Source organism: Ceratosolen solmsi, unplaced genomic scaffold (assembly GCF_000503995.2).
Source record: "Ceratosolen solmsi marchali unplaced genomic scaffold, CerSol_1.0 scaffold7, whole genome shotgun sequence".
Lineage (NCBI taxonomy): Eukaryota > Metazoa > Arthropoda > Insecta > Hymenoptera > Agaonidae > Ceratosolen > Ceratosolen solmsi.
Genome location: NW_011948413.1, coordinates 1,512,307 through 1,534,229, shown reverse-complemented (window position 1 = coordinate 1,534,229; position 21,923 = coordinate 1,512,307). Strand labels below are relative to the sequence as shown.

Genomic DNA, 21,923 nt, shown 5'->3' with positions numbered 1-21,923 from the left:
TTTATTTGATATTTTTAGTATTTTATTAAAATTAAATAATTAAAGACGTTCTGATTTATTAATGGGCTTTAAAATATTAATTAATTGCACCTAAATTTACAGATTTGTATGTTATATCGATCTCAAAATTGATCATAAATATCATAAGCAATTCATGCTTAGTGACATCTAGTGGTGAATAAAATATCAAGTATTTTCATATGGTAACTAATTTAAACAAAGCCATTTAATTTATAAATCTGTTTTACTATCGATGAATAAAAATCTATAAGATTCATACATTTTATCTTGTAATAAATTTAAAAAAATTAATTATATCCGATTAAAATCAGTAATGTAAATAAATATATCCGATTGGATAAAAAAACATATTATATTTACAAAAAATAACATCAATTTAAAAACATGAATTTTATACAGCGTTAATATACGTCTAAAAATATTGGCATTTATGAATATATGAGTATAATGTGGTATTTGCAGACTTTTATTGCATTGTTTGGACTATCGCTATTAATTAATAATAACTGCTTCCTATTTTTTTTTTTAATTTACGAATTTATATAATCATGAAAAAACATTTATTATTTAATAAATGTAGTAACAATTAATCTCAAAAGGAAATTTCAAAATGAGTATGAACAAAAGTATAAAAATTAAGGATGAAAATTCCATAGCTATTATGTCTATGGTGCACAGGTCCCTATGATAGCAATTATTATACGTAAAAAGTATAATATTTGACAAATTCATTTACAGACTTAATACTTATAGCATCGTTTAATGCAATAAATAAATGTAAAAAATAATCGCAGATTTTTCAGGCACAATTATTTTGCAGCAACAAGATTGATACCGTATACATCCTGTTAGATGATAAACCAATTACACTTGTTCGCTGAAATTCAATTTTCATTTTATAAGGACATTTCGGCTTCGTTGTGCTCTTTGCTCTTCTTTACTGTATTTTCTGATCTATGAATGGGAAAGGAATACGTATAAATGTAACCTTTTTAAATTAATAATTTTATATTCGGTATAAATTATAATTATTATTTTAATTGCATTAATTACATTTAATAAAATTGAATGATATTTTAATAAAAACTTAATTTAGTAATACTTACTTTCCAAAATCTTCTCCATCTTGCAAAGTTTCTGGAAGGTCGCAGCCAGCAGTCTCTGGTAATAATACACAAAGAGCAGCACCAATTAATGGTAAAACTCCAAATATTATAGGTGGTAACCAAAATTTAATTGTGCCCTGAAAATGTAAATAAAACAATTTAATAAAATAATAATTTTTATCAACTTTCGATATTATTTTTAAAATATTGTAATTTTGACATTCATTTATAAAATATATTTTTTGTAATAAAACTCATAATTTGTAATAAAATATCAAAGTATTTTTTTATATTAAAATACGTGTGACGCAATATTTACCAAAGATACTACGAATGGAGCCACCATTGATCCTATTCTTGCACACATACTGCTCGTTCCTACACCAATATTTCTTATAACCGTAGGAAAGAGTTCACCGGAATACAAATAAACTGTTGTAAAGGAAACTGACATGCCAACAATACCAAAACAAGCCAAGATCAATCTCAGCCATTCCAAATCTAAAATAAATAAAATAACAAAGTTTTTCATAATTTAATAAAAAATAATTAAATATATTTTCAATCTACTTGCCATTATTAACAAAAATCAATAAAAGAGCAGCTGCGCCTGCAATAATATTACTCGTCAGTAGTGTAATTCTTCTACCTAAAGCATTCATGGTCCACCAGGCAAGAAAATTTCCAGGAATTTGAATTATTCCGGAAAGAGCAAAATTTAAAAATATGTCACCACCAACGTGTCCAATGTATTGTGTCATACCAAATAAACCCATCCCACAGACAATCCAATTAAAAAAAATTGTTAATGATTTCGTTCTCATATTAGGTGTGCGGAAAAGATCTAGAAATGATGCTTTACCATCCGCTTCAGTTTTTTTAGAATTCTGGAATATTATTAAAATTCATATTTTAGAAAATAATAATGACAATTAGGATATATCTAATTATAGTATGATATTAAATAATAATATTGAAAATATAATTTATTCAAAGCAAATATCTTTTGTAAATTTTTTAATTATATATAGAAATACGTATTTTGTAGATAATGATAATTTATATTAGTATAATATATCAAATCCGTTTTTTAATATAAATACATATTTAAATTTTATTGTATATGTTTAAACTTTTATTTCACTTTAGCTTATTTTATTTTACTTTTACTAAAAAGGTTAACAATATTTTTTATGGAATATTTACATAATCTAACAAATTGAATTGCACAAATATAATTTGTAATTTATATATATTAGTTAACTTTAACTTGAAGTTATTTTTTTAAATAATATTCCTTTTTATTGTACAAAAAATAATTACAAATATACTGATAAATTTTTTCTATGCAGTAATATAATATTTTATTCAGAATAAATGTATATTATATTGAAAATCATTTCTCTAAATTTTATACCATAATTTCTTTTATCTTAATAATTTAGATCTAAATAAGTATTTGTAGTGTAAATATGAAATTATACCTGATGTAAGCAATGTTTTCTGACAACTTCGGTTATATCTTTGTCGTCTAATTTATTCATTTTGGCAGCTGATTTTAGAACATTGCAAGCTTCTTTCTGTCTACCCATAGCTAGAAGCCATCTCGGCGATTCAGGAACGATCCACCAATAACTTAGTAGCATAATAGAAGGTAGAGTCATAGCGATTTGAAGATGTTGCCAATGTCTAAACCAATAAGCAATGCCGGACAAAGACATGTGTCCTAAACTATACGGAATCTGGTATAAAATTGTTATAGCTGCACGCCAACTTTTTCCAACTATTTCCATACCTATAAATATAAATTACATATAAATATTTAAAACAACTTAATTTAACAATAATGCGAAGAAATTTAATGTATACAAAACAATTGTGAATCAATTTCCACTAAGAGTCCGTAACTTATTTAAATAATCTATTGAGTATCGTTTAAGATTATTACCATCTTTTAAAAATAAAAATTATTACAAATTTTAATGGTTCTAATTACTAAACAAAAAAAATTCAAAAGCATTTTTAGTATATAGTAAAAGTATATATAAAGTTATAAATACTAAAATGTTTTCAATAGAACATATTGTACTTACATTTATAAAAAAAAATTTTATTGCAATATCTACTTGTCACAAAAGATTAATATTTAGTATATTTTTTACGAATGTATATTGATTTTATAACAAAGTTTGATAGTTATAAAAATATTTCTATTATTTATTACTAATTATATAAAAGTTATACTGCATTTAATTTCACACCACTTTAAAAAAACCATTAAATGAAATATTCAAATGTAAGAAGTAGTTAATATAAATAGAGAAATTGTTTCAATATTAAAATAAATCTCATAGAATTTGAAACTCACATATTACATAACTAGTAACCATCGTACCGCCAGTTGCCAAAGCACTTAAAAATTTCAATAACAGGAGCACAGGAAACCACGGAACAATAGCACAACCAATGCCAGATGCTAATTGAAGCACAATAGAGACCATTAAAGGAAGTTTTCGTCCAAACCTACAAAAGGTTGTTAATTAAATTGTACAAGTTTTAGAATACAATCACATGTAATAGAGGATATTTAAAATTTACAATGGATGTAGAATAAATAAAAATCGTAGGTAAACTATGAATTATTAAGATTTCTATATATTTTAGAAAGAATTATACATTTTTTTAACTATATTTAAATAAGTTAAACGTAAAAATAATTAATTTACCTGTCCGATAAAAAACCAAAAGATATGCTGCCAAGCAGAATACCAAACATAAGAGTTGATTGCTGAAGGTTTGCATAGTTTGAACGAGAACACACAAGATTCCACTACAATAAAATAAAGAAAAACAGGAATGTATTTCTGAAAATTATATTAATCATTTACTATGATTTAATAAATTATACTGTATTTTTTTTATTCAATACTATACAAAAAAGTAGAATAAAAATATGCCATATTAAAAGAAAATTTAGGATTTATTGGATATAATTTATATTATATCATATCATATTATTTTAAATTATAATAAATATATTTATATGCGAATATACAAAAAAAATACTGAATATAAAAAAATATCTTGTTTTCATTAATAAGATAAATGCACTTTAATAAAATAGATAAATGAATCATTGATATTAACCATTAAAATAAATAAAAATATGAATACTGTCTATAAGAAAATTTGAATGAAAATAATACTTGTAACTCCTAAAACAAAACTTTAATGTATTGAAGTAATTAAGTAATCACATATATATATTTAAATTTTCAGTATTTATCAAATTATTTTTCAAAATTTTATGAATAATTATTTATCCAAAAAAATAAATTATTTAAATATCTATTTAACATCTTTTATAATATATAATATTAAAATATATATATATTCAGGACGATTCTATGTACCCACAACTAAAATTAATTATTGCAAACATAATTTACATTTAGCATATTTCAGTTTTTATGCCTTAATATATCTTTATTCCTAATACTAAGTTTTATAATATTAAAAATTAAAAATAATTTTTAAGTGATGTTTTCTGTAAATACTTCATCGAATAAAAAGTTACTTTCCTTTCGAAAAATTACATAATATTTATAATTATTTTGATTAGAAATAAAAATCAGCAAAATTTGCCAAATTGGATAATAATTGATTTACATGATAATTTATTTAAGTATGTTACATTTTCAATACCTATAAAAAATTCTATGTTTCGTAACTCGTTCTCTAATTATACTTACTAAATGAATAAGAACTTTTTATTTTTAAATAAAAACTTGCTGATACGTGTTTTTTTGCGTTTACATTCAATACCTTATTCAAATGAATAATGCATATGATAGTCATATTTGTTTTGATAAATCTTTTTTATCACATATGTATCGGTAAATTTAATAATAGATTTCTTGCAAATACAATAACAAAGACAATTATATGCTGCAACGTAGAGTCTTGACATTGTTCTATTAGCGAAACAAATTAAGTATCAAAAAGTTTAATTCAAACAAGGTAAATGTTTTCAAGAGCAAATATATTGAGTATTTGTTTTAATCGTTGTATTCTTGATTCAGTATTTTTCTCAATCGTTGTATTCTCAATTCTCAAATAATAGTTCGGCTCTTTCTGCTCCAATTTTATTGAAAGAATACGGAGGCAATAAGGCTTGTCAACTAGCAATTGTCTCATGTGAACGAAGAAAGTCAGTCTGAAGTACGCAGCATTTGATCAAACATTAAATAGGCAAATGATTTATCCATTTAAAATGATAATCAAAGTCAGTTATTTTCACGAAGTTAGACCTACCTGAGATATTATGGTCTCAGGAAAGATGCTCCTGTCGAATTCCCATTTTGTACATTCATGCTGGGTACCGTTAATCAGGACATGGCACTCATCATCCGTAGTGATGTATCCCGGTGCCGTACAATTGTATGTCTGTTTCGGCGCCATGAAAACGATTGCCAGTTGGTGCCAGGCAACTGGGAATTTGACAAGGGATATAGCTGCACAAACGAAGATCTGCCAGCGGCCGAGTTGGCCCATCGTGCGCTGTACTGCATCACTGTTACATTCCTGATGATTACCGGCAGCTTCAGCATCTTTTTGGTTGATAATATGCTTGCTGCTTATGTCTGGAATATCATTTCTCGATGTTATTCTGAGCGTGTGGTGTATAACACCATTGGTCACTCAATAATTGGACATTATGCAATAAACAATCACCTACGATAAACTTAAGTCTACGTTATACTGTAATGATATTATCAAGATAATATATATTCGATGTATATTAATAAAGTCTTATAAACTCGATAATACCAATAAGAGGCAAAAAAATAAACAACCTTTTATTCGTATATTTCTACATGAAGTGGTATTATTTTAGAATTCGTATTGGGTTTATACTTGCGATTCATTTTGGACTTCAATTCTGTCTGTATTATTATTCGTGTTATTATAGTATTATTGTATTATATGCTATTATATGCTATTATATATTATTGCTATTATATATATATGCTATTATATATATACTATAACATGCTATTATAGTATTATTCAACACTATTTGTATTATTACAGTTTATGATTAGTTTTAACTTTGTCAAATCTTCATTTATTAATAAGGGAATAATTATTTTAAAAATTATGTAAGAGAGAGAGTGAGAGAGAGAGAAGAGAGAGAGAGAAGAGAGAGAGAGAGGAAGAATATTTCGTATGACGGAAATTACTATGGAGTTGCTGATTTTGATTTTACGTTTCACGTTTTAATATCTTCTTTTAATTGTATATTTATTAAAAATATATTTTATTGAATTTAAAGATAATGAAAAAATAATCTTCAATTAATAAGTATTCTTTATAAAAGCAATTAAGTAGAATTTTGCAATATAAATTTAATCACCGAACCTGTGATCTAGTAGTTATTTAAAACATATATAATAGTAATTCTTTTAAAACATTTCTATATAAAATTTCTACTATAAAATACATTTCTTATAAAAAATTTCTATATAACAAATAAATATGCAAATAATTAAAAAGAGTATTTTTTATTATCAACGTTAATAACTAAATATATTATATAAAAACAATTTTTCAACAGAAAATTAAAATTCATATAAAATAATATTAATTAAATTTTAATATTTTAAAAATAATTACTATTTAAAATTTTAAAGCTATTCATATTCATTGGGACAAGAAAAAATCTCCTTGTTATCAATGACAATGGAACCGAAGTAGCAATTTAGTTTCGCTATATTCACATGATAAATAAATCTGCATATTGATATGTTAGTATTGAAAATTTTAATATTAAATCTCATAGTAAAAGTTAAATTTTTCATTGTAATTATTTCACAAACTAAAAGGGAAAATTTAACATTTGTTAATTTTTTTAATTATAAATTCTAATTAATATAAACAATGGTTAAACATTTTGTCAATGTTAATTTTATTAAGGTAGAAGAATAAATGCAACAATTCTTAAATTTTATAAGTAATTCTAATTATCAGAACAACCTTGATATAAATATAAGTGCAGCGTTTATTTGTAAATTCAAAGACAATTATAATTACCTATGTTATTAGCGGAATGGTATACCATTTTCTAATTTTTCAATAAGATTATAAAGCAAATAGCAATTAATAATTGCAACAAATAGACATTTTCAATTAACCCGATTTAAACATTAAAACCGGCTACATCATTATGTTGGAATCCCCTATATTAAGAATTTCTTTTTAACAATATACATTAATGTCTGTCTAGCTAACCAGTAAAAACAAGTTTTGTTTTTGCATGTAGCTTTGACAACTTTAACACATAAAAGTCGCGGTCTTGATCAATTTATATAGCGATCGAGAAAAAATGATTTGTGATGAAAAAAATGAAAGTTGCCTTAATCTACAGAGCAAGAAGACCTTCATACAATGACCAAAATATTAAAAATTACATGATGCTTAATACAAGAAAATAACAAATATAAGCTATAAATATTGTTTTTTATTATGTTTATAAAAATAAATAAAATATAATTAATTATACGTACGTATTTGAAAGTCATTATTTATTTTTTATATTGGGTCAAAACATAAATCAGTTAATAAATTACTATATTCCATTTTTAGGGTATTATAAATTATTATAAATTATTAATATAATAATAAAATGTTCATTTAAGAAGAACCATATAAATATCAAGATTATGCCAAAAAACCAAGAAAACTCGTATTCAGTTTCGTCGAAATAGAAAATCACGTAAAAAAATTAAAACATACTATTAATCCTTTAAATTAAATATTGGTATCAAGTATCTTTTTAAATAAAAATTAAAGAAATTATAATTTTATGTCAAATCTGGAAATATTCTAAGAATTAAATAAATACGGCATTCTAATTATTAATTGTAATAAATGCAACAAATTATATTGAGAAAGAATTATAAAAATCAAAACAAATAACTAGAATATTTAAAAGCCGGTTAAAATATTTATATGTAAACCAAGAATTGTTTAACAATAATTCTCATGGATAACTAAGCTCATATTTATTTGAAAAATAAGATAGAGTAATCAAAGATAAATTAAGTGTTGTGATGCGTAACATATAAGTTAATAAGTTATTAAGCGTATGATATAGGGAAACTTTGTAAAAGCAAAGATTTTAATATATGAATAATTAATCGAATATAAAAGTATAGGATTCGAGTAATATGTTTGAGAAATTAAAAAAAATATTCGAGTAACATATAAACTTATTAAACATAGTTTGCTCTTTTATATAAAAATAGCAATTTTAAATTAAATTGTATGCATTAATTAAAATTTTTTAATATTTCTTATAATCATACAGCTTACTTTAAAAGACATTCTTTTCAATGTAATATTTACCTAAATGCATTTTCTCACATTATTTGTAAGGAATTTCGTAGTAAGAGCGACAGATTGTTGTGATAACATTAAGTTGTACAAACCACCCGTAGAATACGTATGCTTGTGTTTTCCGTACCGAAAGAGTGAGTAATAATTAATTGTATATATTCAAAATTTATCTGCATACATACCTAAATATCTACTACTACATTGAATATACTTTATTGGGAGTTTTGCAAGTCATAAAAGTATCGAAGTAACAAAAGTAATAAATAGGATTATTTTCAGTGGTAAATTAAGATACAATAGAGTATAAAACTTCATTCAATGCTTTTTTTTTATAATACAAGAATTCATGGCAGCATAAACAAAATGAAGTCATAATTGAATACAGTTAAATTTTATATTTTCAAATTTTCAGTTTTGAAAGCATCAATAGATTTAATTATAAATTTTATATAAAATCAGACGATGTATATACGTATACAATTATATATAGTGATAAACGAGAACAATTTCAATACTCAATATTGTTAATTTTTAATAGGTGATCTATATATAAATGAAAAATAATTAAGTAAATTAAAATTTGTACTCGATATTCGATACAATAGATTTTCATATTACATTCAACAAGCAATTATTTATACAGTCACTGTCAATTAATATTAAATTATTTAGGGAGCATTGTTCCAGTCATTTAAAAATATAATAGATTTTATTTTTATATTACCATTCGTATAAAATTTTAATTTTTTAATTGGTCAAATTTTTGTATATTTGTCTATGACCCTGTTGATATTTAAACAATTCACATATTTAACTACTCAAATAATAAGTAGTCTGTTTCATTAACATTTTATTCTACGACTTTTTATATTTGTGTGGAAGAATACTCACGAAGGAAAATATCTTTCTGGATAAATTTTAATTAGTTTTAAAAACACTTTTAAAAATTCCTTATTACTTTCTATTTTATAACCTACAATAATTTATATTGAAATGTTATAATTATATATTCAAATATAGTGGTTACTTAAATAGCAATTAAATTTTTATTATTCTCTTTACTATAAGATGTAATATTCCTAATGTGATTTTAATGTAAATATTAGCTTGATACAGTAAATTATGAAATGATTCAACTTACGAATCTAATATGACATATTTGAGGATATGAAACATTGTTCTTAATAATATTTTCAATAACTTAAAAATATATATTGTTATAGCTTTTACAAAAATTATTTATTAATCCATATCATAAACTATGATAATTGTGTTTTAAATTATGAATAACATTTTTAAATAATTTTAATACGGTAATTGAATAGTTTAATTATCTTTTTATCTATATACATTTCTATTACAAAATTTTTTCAAGATAAAATATGTTGACATAACATATTTAAATAGAAGCAAGAAATAAGCTTATTTTAATCAAACTAATTCTTATTACTAAAATGGCCAAAAATTCAAAACTTAAAAATTAAGTTAAACACATGATAAATTAACATTAAGTTAACACATTGATATTAATTAATCTAATTTTCAATATTATTTATTATTATTTTATTATTATTATTTTATTAAATTCAACAATTGAAGTCGTTAAATCGAGAATTTTATTAATAATTTGCATGTATCTGCTAAAAAATTTAGATAGCTTTGATTAGTTTTACTCTTTGATATTTACACAATTCTTATTATGAAAAGACGAAATTAAATAGTTTCCTTTTGTTAGTTCTACTTTCTTATGTTTAAACAATTCTTATTACGAAAAAGTGAAATCAAATATTATTTCTAATTATAATAATAACAACTACAACAATAATATATTCATAGCTTAGTTTTATTGTTAATTGAAGAATACTTAAAAGGATAAAAATTAGAAATAATTAATAATATATACACTAGCGGGTATTAGTAAACTATAATCGATGTGTCCATAAAAACTTTAGAGTCCAGTGTAACGAAATTAAATTTAATAAAACATTGATTTCCTTTTTATAACTTTTCAATAAATAATTACATTTAGAAATTTTTGATATATGGCTTAGCCTACGAATATTCATACATAAAATTATTTCTTTAACAATATAAGTTTCTGTTTAATATATTATATATACTTTTAAAAAGTAGTAAAAAAAGAAAAAAAGAAAAATTTTCTAATAAATGGATTAAAACTTTGTCTGTAGTTGAAACGAAAATCTAAAATTATACATTCTAAGGTATTAAATTAATAATTACTTTTTAATGAAATTCAAAATAATAAATACATAGTTTTGATCAAATTTATAATTTTTGGATTTTAGCAATATATTATACTTAAATTGATGAATTATAATGAACATTTCTGAGACATGAAACGAATTTCCTGATCAAATTTAGTTACCATAAAAAATTTCAAGGTATAAACTAATATTCGTTAACATTAATTGAAAAATGATTATCATTATTATTAATAATTTATTAAAAATAATTCTATAGAAAAAAATTCCTAACCAGAAGCAAAATCAGAATGATAAATTTCGACAGCAGTCAATTAATAATTCCACAAATTAAGAAGTTTTATAAATTGAATTTTGCAAGATAATTTATTTCACATAAGAAACACCGTGGGTGAACATTTTTCGTCCGTCCCGGGTGATTACAATTCTCGTTGGCACAGTATCAAGGCAACAATAATTTGCAAAACACGCGTGAGTGAGAGGGTTTAGACGCAAAATAGAGGCAGCGCTCTTATTAATATGTGTATGCAACTATGTAACTGCGGCAGTGACAGCGGCAACCTCAGACGATAAATCGAACCGAAAAAAAGAAAGGCGGCGCTCAACGATCGGTTCATGACCCTGTAACACTTTTATTTACGAGCATGCATCGACTAGTGCAGCGCCCGACGGCGGCACTGTGAAGACAGCAGCAGTACTTCCATAATGACAAGATCGCGCGTCGCCGGTGTTCGGAGAAAATGTGACCGGCGCATTGAGAGAAAAGCCTTGAGACGATCGAGAGCAGCCTTCGGCCTGTTTCCTCCCAGCCCTCGCGTTCACTTTTTATTTTTCTTTCTTTTTATTTCGCAGAGCGATCCCCAGTATTTTCTCATATCCTTTTATCAAGACAGGCGCCTTTATTCGACGCGACGCTCTCTCTTGATAGCCAATTTGAAGACCCCAAGCTTTATTGTAAGATAAATGAATATAAAGGTGCGCTATTATTGTACTCGTTTTAGCTTCCATCCTCGGCTTCGTACGAACATTTTAAGAGCAATGAAGGAGTCTGATAATGCATCATTGATGCGCTGCAATATGTTTTGAGTGAGCGATCGATAATAGCACTATTGATAAACGAGAGAGCTATGCTTATTTACTTTTGTATAATGATTTAAGATTAACATACCATGTTCGTTGATTTGCAAATTCTTCATTACACTGTTTGGTAATGCAGGACGTCTGATTTAAATAATGTGACTAGGCCGTAAACTATCTTTTCAGTATTTACCTAGAACCCAAGAACGAAAAAATTAAACGAAATAATAATAGGATAAAAATTGAAATATTTTTTCGTTGTCAATAAAAGACTGAGAAACTGTGTCTTGTATGTTTATCAAAATTAGAGTTATATTTATTTTTCTTATAATTTTATCGATACAAAAATTTTTATTTCATTTAATAGATAAACATTTTATGAAATTAGTTTTATATTAGAAATAGAATATTTATTATAAAATTAGTATGAAATTAATAAAGAATGATTTAAATTATATACTTCGTTTTACTTAAGATATCTATTTTTACATTACTTGAGCATTATTTTAATAACTTTGAAATATAAATGACAACATTTTTCTCTGTCATTTTTGGCATCTACAATAATTTGAATGTATGTATAAAGTTTTCAAATAAATAAGTTTTGTAAAATACTAATAATTATTGTAAAGTTTATAAAAATTGCATTTTCATTACAATTAATATCAATATTAACTAATAGCCAGTGGATATCCATGGATTTTGGACATGTTGAAGTCTAACTTTAATATTAATCACTAATATTAAAATAACTATTTATATATTTATATATGTTTATTCTATCAATTAAATGAATTATTAACAAAATATAAACAAAATCTCAGCTTTAAATTGTAGTAATAAATACGTCATAGGATTATAGAGTGTATAGATGTACTGTGATAAATTAAAGAAAAAGATGAGTAAAAACCCTTTTAGATGAGTACAACAATATACATGATATCTTCGATTTTATAAATATTATTTATTTTAAACTTAATACTTAGTTTATAGTTGATATAGGTGCTCTTTATACAAATAATACAAGATACTCACATAGTTTGTTTACGTAAGGCAAGAATCGGTAATTGCTACGAAAGAAAAGAAGACGAAGAAAAAATAATAGTTCTACGGCAGTCGAAAATATGTACATCTATGTTAAGTGAAGTTACGTGAGTATTTGAACAATTGTCTGCCACGGCAATTAACAGCAAGACTGATATTAATTATCAGTTCTTCATATCTTCCGCATTGTTTTGCCACTTTTTATGTTACTTTACTTACTTACTTTTGATCGTTTATGTATTAAAAGGGAAGAAAAAATGGAGAATACGGACGTACATGCAAATAAGCACGCTTTACGTAATTTACGAGTTGCGAGATACATCAACAACGTCATAGTCACCCTAACATTACATCAAACGGTACAGCCTGCGCTTTCCCGACTTGTTAATGATGCACACATGTCAGAGATTCCTCGTCACTCATTAGTGAGTGAGTGCCAAGGAAAATTTCCGTAAGATTATGAAAGCTCACAAGAAGTGATTTCATTTAGTCGGGCCACATGCCATCATTATACGACAAGCCGTAAAATGTTCACGGCGAACAATATCCAGGTAGTAGAAACATTGCTCCCTACTCCAAACATGTTTGACATTGACATTGGAAGTTCAATTTGCAATTAAATTGAACGCCGTCTTTTACCATCAAAGTTTGTTCACGAGGTAATGACATGTAACGACGTTATATAATCGTACACTATGTACATAGCAGTACTAATAATTGACTATGATGCTACACGAAACCCAATCGTAAATACATAATTGAAATTTCCACTTAAAATAACTAGAGGGTATATGGATTTACCTTGTAAATATGAAAATTTGGAACAAGCAATCGAGTAGCCCGGATATTTTATGCTGATAAGATCATATAAAAAGATGTATACTAGCATAAACAGCACTTAATGTAAAAAAATTCAATAAGTTTATTGAACCTCATTCTTATTGTGGTATGTTATTTTAATTAACAAATTTTTCGAAACTCCGTTTTGTAAACTAGCGTTTCATAAAGCTAATGAACGTAAAGGAAAGTCAACTAATTTCTTGAACATTAATTAATTGAACCTTGATATTTTATCGCACTAAAATTCCATTTCTCTAAATATAAAAATCAACGTAAATTATATATTTAACTAGTCGACCGAAACTTTTTATAAAATTTAATTTGAATCCATTAAAAAGGATGCTCTTAAGAAGTAAAATCAACAAGGCTACCGACTTTTGAAGTTGTGAAGTCAACGAAGTTGCTAATTACGTACCTACAGATTCGGCTCATTGTGAAAACTTTCTTCCAACTATAGTAATTTCCTTTCAGTAATTATCTTTAGAAGCGCTCATAATAATATAACTAAGTAAATAATGAATCGACTCAACAATACAGCTTTTCCTTTAACACTTGACAACATCAATCTACGTAAAGTTGACAAATATGAAAAAGTGTGAGAAAGAGCGTGAGCGCGAGGATAAGTACGACAATCTTGAAGCAGCTCTGAGTATTACTAAAATTTCGTTGTAAGCATCCTTGGTAACCAAATTGCGACAGGCGTAATATCACGTTCTTAGCGGCAGTAGGCACTAGATATTGGCTCGCAGTACACGATCATTGACAAAGCGGAGTTCTTCGAGGGATGCTTAATCCCTGAGTACGATGAGGAAAAATTCCATCATTGATGTAATGATCTATCTATTTGCGCTCATTAGATGGAATTGATGATCAAGTAATATGGCAGACATTGTTTGCATGTGCTGATCATTCACGTCACTTTTTCGTGCTACGTTATACAAATCTCGAGAGTGATTTTAGTGAATCGCACGCGATTCGCGATGGTGAAATAACTATACGCATACTTGTAGAAGTGTATACCGTTTGCGCGTGCGTTTCAGTATACCATAAAAGCAGTATACATGTTTGGTTAAAATATGTATATTATTAACTTGTTCTCTTCTATGTACTAAGAAGTAAGATTAACGGAAGTGTTACTCTTCGACTTTAACAGCTTTTGTAGGAATCATCAGATTTTCGAATTCTAATGACAGACTCATTATCGGATTTTTCACTGTGATTAATAAATAAAACGAACATCTATCAATGAATTATATGATTTTTATTCTTTTCAGCACCGGAAAATCATTGATTCGATAACAGAAAAACAAGTATTTATCGTAATTATCATTGTTTCGATTGTAATGATATCACACAAACCGGTGATCTCTAGCGTTACGTTATGCGTAAACACAAGCATTGGTATTTATTGAAAATAAACGTAGATGCCTATCACTTATAAGCATTTTTTACGAGCAATGATAATACGTTGTGAGATGAATGATACCGATCGTGCGTCCGCATAACGACCCATGGAGAGAATGACTGGCCAATCGGCAATCTTCTATCCTAGACTCGTCTGATCTAAGCATCCCATACTCTCCGCCTCTCAGCAATAATAAAACGTAGGTAACCAAACGCTGCTGCGAACGCCGTGTTTATTTCGCGAGTCATTTTGTCATCTGTGTATACATGCGCGCCGCACAATGGGCGAATTGGCATGGATTCCGTACGGCACTTAAGCTTGCAAAATAACGACCTTGGAAGCGCATCCGTCTGCACGTGCCTCCTCCCGCTGCTTTTCTCACGTTAATGAATCTCTCCCTCCTTCGAGTCCACTCTTACTTACTCCCAGCATAATCGTCTGATCGTATCCGGTGTTGGCGATAAGGTGGCACGCGAGCGGAAGATCCGGTAAATACACGACTTTGCCAATTCGAGCTACAGCGCTCTCTACGCTTTTGAGGATGCAACGTCACTATTACTTTTCAAAAAGGAAGCAATTGAAATTCTTGTATGGTGAGTTACGCGTAGCTTTTGCTTTGGCTTTTTGAGCAACTCATCGCACCATTTATATAAATATACAACTTTTTCTCTACAATGAAAACGTGGTCAAACAATATTTTATAGGCAATTGATTTGCAGAATATATTTTCTTTATTACAGACTTTTCGACCTATTTATTTGAATTATTCGATGCTGCCTTCGTAACTAATGCTTGAAAAATTTAAAACAATGTATAGTATAATCTTTTAGTACTGTATGCATTCGTTTAGATTTAACGAATTGTTCGAGCAATCATTTCATGAAACATTAAATAATAATTAATAGAAATTTTCATTTCTTTCTTGATGTTATAAGTAATATTAGGAATGTATATTAGATGTAAAATATTAAAGTTATTCATTGCATTTTTAGATCATGAGCAAATATCTTTCCTCCTTACCCAAATGACATTTCAAATTTGTGTAACTAAATTTATTATATATTTATTTAGTATTTTAAATATTTTTTTTCGTATTAAACGTAATTTATATTAGTGATATTAACTTCTAATATAATAAAATTTATAAATTCAAATAAATATACTTGTATGTGTTAACTAAACGTATAATCGTAAAAAAATTGCATAATGATAGAATTACTATTAACATCAAATAACGTAAATTTGTATATTGATATAAACATAGTGTGTCAATATTTTTTTATAACAAGTCTATTACAATTTAGGTAAATTTGATTTTTTTATTATAGATGAAGAAAAAAAAATAAGTCGAAGTCCACAAGTTGAGCTATTTTTACTCGAATTTAATAAAAAATAATAAGAATTTACAAAGAGGTGCTTTAAACTCAGATATATGCTTGAATCCTAATAAACCCAAATGACTGAGCAAATCATATTGTTTGCAAATTAAACTACGTAATATTTATTTTTTATAACGATAATTGCTTAACTCAAATTTACCTGAGCATTCCAATTACGTACAGTGCACAGAACAATGCTCTGAGAATTCTCCTGTTCATTTGGCACGAAGCAAGCTATCCGTATAGAATTCTAATCTCAAAAAGAATTTAAGAAGTGATTTACCGCGGATTACGAAAAGCACTTCAGCTATAGAACTGTAAAAGTAAGTAGTAATAAGTAATGCCTTTCACTGACATACAATCATATAACTACCAGAATTCAAACACTTCAGAATATGCTACGCGGTCGGTAGAAACAACATATTTAAGCCAACGTTTAATACATTTAATTTGGTATAAATAGAATCCATTAACTGATAACTAATGAAAATTATTGCACACATAACAAAAGTCTTTAAAAGTAGCATGAAGAAATTATTTTTAATAAAATACGATCAAATAACAAATATGCACATTCTTCGCTAATTTTCTACAATGCATATGGCATTGTACCCTCTTATGATTTTTCGATTTATTCATAGAAAAAATTGAAGAAACTATGTGTTTAGTCAAAAATTTTGTGCAATGATCTATTGCAGTTCTCCACACATATTGTTGCTGACGAATTCTACTTTTTTCGAGATTTAGCTGCCTCATAACTTAATTAAATAATTACAATTTTGATTCATTAGATAATATATAAATATCATCTTAAAAGTTATGTATACATAATTTCTAATCATTCATCGAGGAATTTAATTTATAGAATATAAAATTTTCTTTTCATGAATTATACAGAATTACGTATTATATTATATTCCTTGTTCATAATTCTATTATTTTGCATTTGCTTATCATAGTGGGAAAATTACTAACCAGAATTGTGCAATAAGCACTAGCTTTGATATTCAATATGTCATTTAAGATTTTTCTGAGTAAAATGTTTTAAATTTTTTTGACTTGACGATGTTAATCTTTACTTCACAGCTGTTGTTAAATAACACATATAAGCTAGTATAAAATGTCATTTTCTATGTGCTGTTTGTTAATCTTCATATTTATAATTTAGTTTTTTTAGCAATTATAAAATTTGATAACGTTTAACAATTTTACTATTTTTTTACTATTTTTATACTATAGTTTTACTATTTTTTTAAATTTTACTTATATTAGTATACAATAATAAATAAATATATATTTATATTTATTAGTATTATCTTATTTATTAGTAATTACATACATTAATGCAAGATAATAATATTTAACAATACAAAGAATATTTCATATTCTGAATATCTAGTAAATAGACTCATTAGTTCAATTGATTTATTATCCAAAACATTTATTAACATTGCAAATATTTATAATATAATCTTTTCCTTTATATAACCTTTTTATAATCCTTTATATATTTTCATATAACAAAATACAAAATTTACTTAAAGTTTAAAATTTTCGTAGAAACCTAGTATATCATAAAAAGTAACGGCGTAAATAATTTCTTAGTTCGATAATAAATTGGTATATTATTATTTTTACATATATTTAAATATTTAAAACTATATTCACTATATTCACTATATTTAAAAACATAATCTTCCAATTTCAATAAATGTTTTTTTCAATCTTTTACATTAATAAAATATGATAAATATTTATAATATATACAATAATACATAATTTATAAAATTGTTTTATTTATAAAGTTTTGGAATTTTTGTAAACATAAATATTGATACATTCAATTTAATTTAAGACGCGAGGATAATTCTTTTAAATATTATTCTTAAAGTAACTAGAATTATATAATTAATTTTAAATTTTAAATCAATTGTTAAAAGTTACTTCCAATCAAATTAATTATTATTATTATTATTTTCATATAAATTCATTGGTCATCTGCTATAAAAATCTATAAATATTATAATATAAGAAGCAATTTTAATTAAATTAAACTATTTAGTTATTTTTAGGACAAAGAAAACTTTATGTATTATTTCATTGTATTGTGAAATTTTTTTTAATTGTAATCAACTATAATATATACATCATTTAAAAGTCTTCCAAATTGAATATCAATTATATGACTTGAAAGGCTTTTGTATTTTACATTGAATCAGATTTTAATAGTTTGAAAAAACTCGTTAAAAGATTTCTCGTCAAATAAAGCTGAACGAATTGTTTATTAGAAGGTAACTTCAATATTATCAGATTGCTTGATATTATAATAATATGGATATCTATATTTTCATTTGAAAAATTAAGGCTACAAGTGGAATAAGTGTCAAACTTTATATGTTAAATTTATATGTTATATATTTTATATATATTTATAAAAATATATAAATTGTATAAATATATAAAATATATAGAGTTATATAAATTAATTTTTATGTTATAAGATAAGAAAAAGGACGAAGGGTCGATTAGTTTTCTGAGCTTCTGAAAAAACCATCGACGCTAATCAACTTTCAATGAATTCGTAGATAATTGACGACACATCTATGAGCTATCGATTCTCGTACCCTGTTTTCAAGCTTTCGTCATTGTTTTACAAAGCGTAAACATGTAGCTGACGAAACTTCCATTGGCTGGGGGCTCGCTCATTGTGCGCATCGCACTTCAACATAATCGCGTGTGGTCGAGGAAATTCTTTTCTCGTAGGATGGTCTCGATGACGCGTTGATACATCGACACTATCAAGAACAGTGCTTCAACACACTCCGAAAATAAATGATGCTTGTGGAACGTTCGAGCACCGATTATTGCCGTTTTATCACAGCCAGTTTATTTTCTTTTAATGCACGAAGTATATGTACTTGTTTTTCTTATCTTGTCAATTATTCAATACGATTGTAATTAATAAGGTTCAATTTATATGCGCGCAAATGCAGTGTTTTGGATTTTCATAATTTGAGTGAAAACTAAATAAAATAGGCTGTGAACTTGTATAATAATAAATAAGAAAGCTTTTGAAAAATTAAATCTTACAATTAACAACGCATAAAGCTGAAGTGTTTTACTTGGTAAGAAACTTATAAATGTTAATGATTTGTTTTTACTGTATATATGTGGTGCTTCGGTTTGACTGTTGCCTGTAAATCTTAACTTGGAAATAAAATATATTTTTTAACTAAATAAAAAGCGAATCTTGAGCATTCCTTTATTATGATTAATGTAAGTTTTCGATTGTAAATTTTAATAACAAAGTACTAAACATAAGTAATAAAGTCAGTGAAAGCTTTACAGCAAACATAAAATTAATTAGATTACTTAATCATTGTTTTATATGATTTTCAGTGCTTTTTTGTCTTTATAAAATACTGCGAGAAAGTCACTCAATGACCTAAAATAAAACAAAACAATTTAATAGCTCTGAACTGATGCAATATAAATGAAATTATTAAGTTTATTAATTTTATTGCATTTTTTGACAACAGGTACCATGCATGCATTGTACACTGCAACTGGAATAAAATATTATTTATGTATTTATCATTACTATTTAAATTTTAAATATATAAAATATAATAAATATATTATATACGCAAACCTTAATTTATGGCACACTAGAATTAATATAAATAAAATCTAAGAAATTTTCACAAAATAAGATATTCGTTATTTTACGTTATTTGAAATTTCAATATCATAGACACATGTATAAAGCGTAAACATACTTTTTTTATAATATAATCTTTTATTACTGTTAGATGGTAGAATTATATGAAATGACAGATGTTGTATTGCGTTAACTGGTTAGTAAAAAATCATAGCCGTTTATCTAAAACATTGTATCGCTTATTTCATTAATAAATAAGAGAAAACAAGATTTCGTTATACGAAAAGAAAACCGAACAAAATTTTTCAGAAATTGTAATTCAGTATATTTGCATACTGATTTAGTATATGCATAGGAATATCAATGCAATAGTGCAAATGGCTCGGCCACATCTTCCAACAAACGTACAATTCAGTTTCAAATTAGTTCCTTAAATTAACAAGGATCAGAAATCTACAATTTAATAACTCACCTTAAGTGCTAAGCACAAAATTTAGCGAAACCTGATACAGATGCCGTCAAATTAACATCAGTATTGTCAACAATACTTGAGAAGATATGCCACGGCAGTCGGTTGAGATTTTAACACCAGTAGCAAATTCGCCGTAGACACGTGCTGAACGATTCAAGTCACCGCATGAAGCATCAGCGGCGGCAGTTGTTACACCCTTGCAATCTTCTTCAACGTCTCGTCTTGGAATACGTGCTTCAATTTATCGCCTGTGAACGATCGTCCCAGTCTAGTGCCTCCTCGAATAAGTTTATCTCCGCGTAGCGTGAGTATCATCAAACGTTAACCACCGCCGTTGCTTCCTCTTCTTTTGTCAGCTTCTCTATTGCCTCGCCCTTATCTTCGTGACAGAGAATGTAGAGGCCTTGGTTCTTAATAGTTCGTATTACATTCTCCTAGAGACGAAGTTAGCTAAGACCTAAGATACCACGGGCGTAAAGTCGCGGGTGGCCACTATAGTCTCGTTCGGCAACACGTCCACGCGTTCTCTCGTTGTCAATGCGTTCTCCGGGCGAGTGCCACGCGTGTTAAAGCGCGCGGGAACCTCTCCGCGAGTCAAGAGATAGACAGACAGACAGAAAGAGAGATAGAGAAAGAGAGAGAGAGAGACAGACAGAGAGAGAGAGAGAGAGAGAGAGAGAGCGAGAGAAGGTAAAGGAAGGAGAACGTACCAGCGGGCATATCAACGAGCGCGCGCATGTGTACAAAGGCACACCTACGTACGAGTAATCGTTGGTAGTGGTACAAGACGTGAGAGATGGCGCCAGAGGATAAACTTAGCTCAGATATATAATGCATGTAATGTCATCCGCGATAATTGTTCGCCTATACGTCGCCCAGAACATGATTGCTTTGCCATTAAATACACATCTAGTTTAGAAGCGTGATGCCGAATCGAAAGCGCCATCGATTTAACTCAATTGGACGAGTCATATTTCTTCCGAAATGTAGAAAGTCAATGATTGTCGATATTGAAAGAAGACTGACTGAACCAATTCACCATTAAATTATAGAATCGCTAGTTCACTAATAAACAAATAAGATGATCGATATTTCTAGTTATTAACTCAACGAGTCATACTGCTTGAAGAATTGTCAGTATTATACAAATAGATATGATCAGAATGAACTCTATCCTCTTATTCAAGATTCTAATTTTGACTCTTAATTGTGATCTGTGAACAAATTATCAACTACAACGAAGCTTTACAGTATAGTGAATCAATTTTTTGACATAAAAATTTTAAATATATGTTAAT

At 26.8% G+C, this 21,923-nt stretch overlaps 1 protein-coding gene across 1 annotated transcript; it reads right to left on the bottom strand.

Moving 5' to 3' along the window:
• Positions 1 to 917: 917 nt before the first annotated feature.
• Positions 918 to 21,251, bottom strand: LOC105367618 (organic cation transporter protein). Its single transcript, XM_011506386.1, has 10 exons — positions 20,626 to 21,251; positions 11,916 to 12,017; positions 5,442 to 5,770; positions 3,854 to 3,957; positions 3,496 to 3,650; positions 2,612 to 2,922; positions 1,702 to 2,014; positions 1,447 to 1,628; positions 1,128 to 1,264; positions 918 to 975 (listed from the first exon to the last, which is right to left on the bottom strand). The coding sequence occupies exons 2-10, from the start codon at positions 11,941 to 11,943 to the stop codon at positions 918 to 920; spliced, it is 1,617 nt and encodes a 538-aa protein (XP_011504688.1). The 5' UTR covers positions 11,944 to 12,017; positions 20,626 to 21,251.
• Between the last annotated feature and the right edge of the window lie 672 nt (positions 21,252 to 21,923).

What these genes read in the sequence shown, in the direction of transcription:
- LOC105367618 (XM_011506386.1), bottom strand. Translation starts at nt 11,943, where the DNA reads ATGAAGAATTTGCAAATCAACGAACATG. An exon ending in GGTTACTAGTTATGTAATAT is followed by an intron (nt 2,923 to 3,495) that starts GTGAGTTTCAAA and finishes TTATATTTATAG; the next exon opens with GTATGGAAATAGTTGGAAAA. An exon ending in GATGGAGAAGATTTTGGAAA is followed by an intron (nt 976 to 1,127) that starts GTAAGTATTACT and finishes TCCCATTCATAG; the next exon opens with ATCAGAAAATACAGTAAAGA.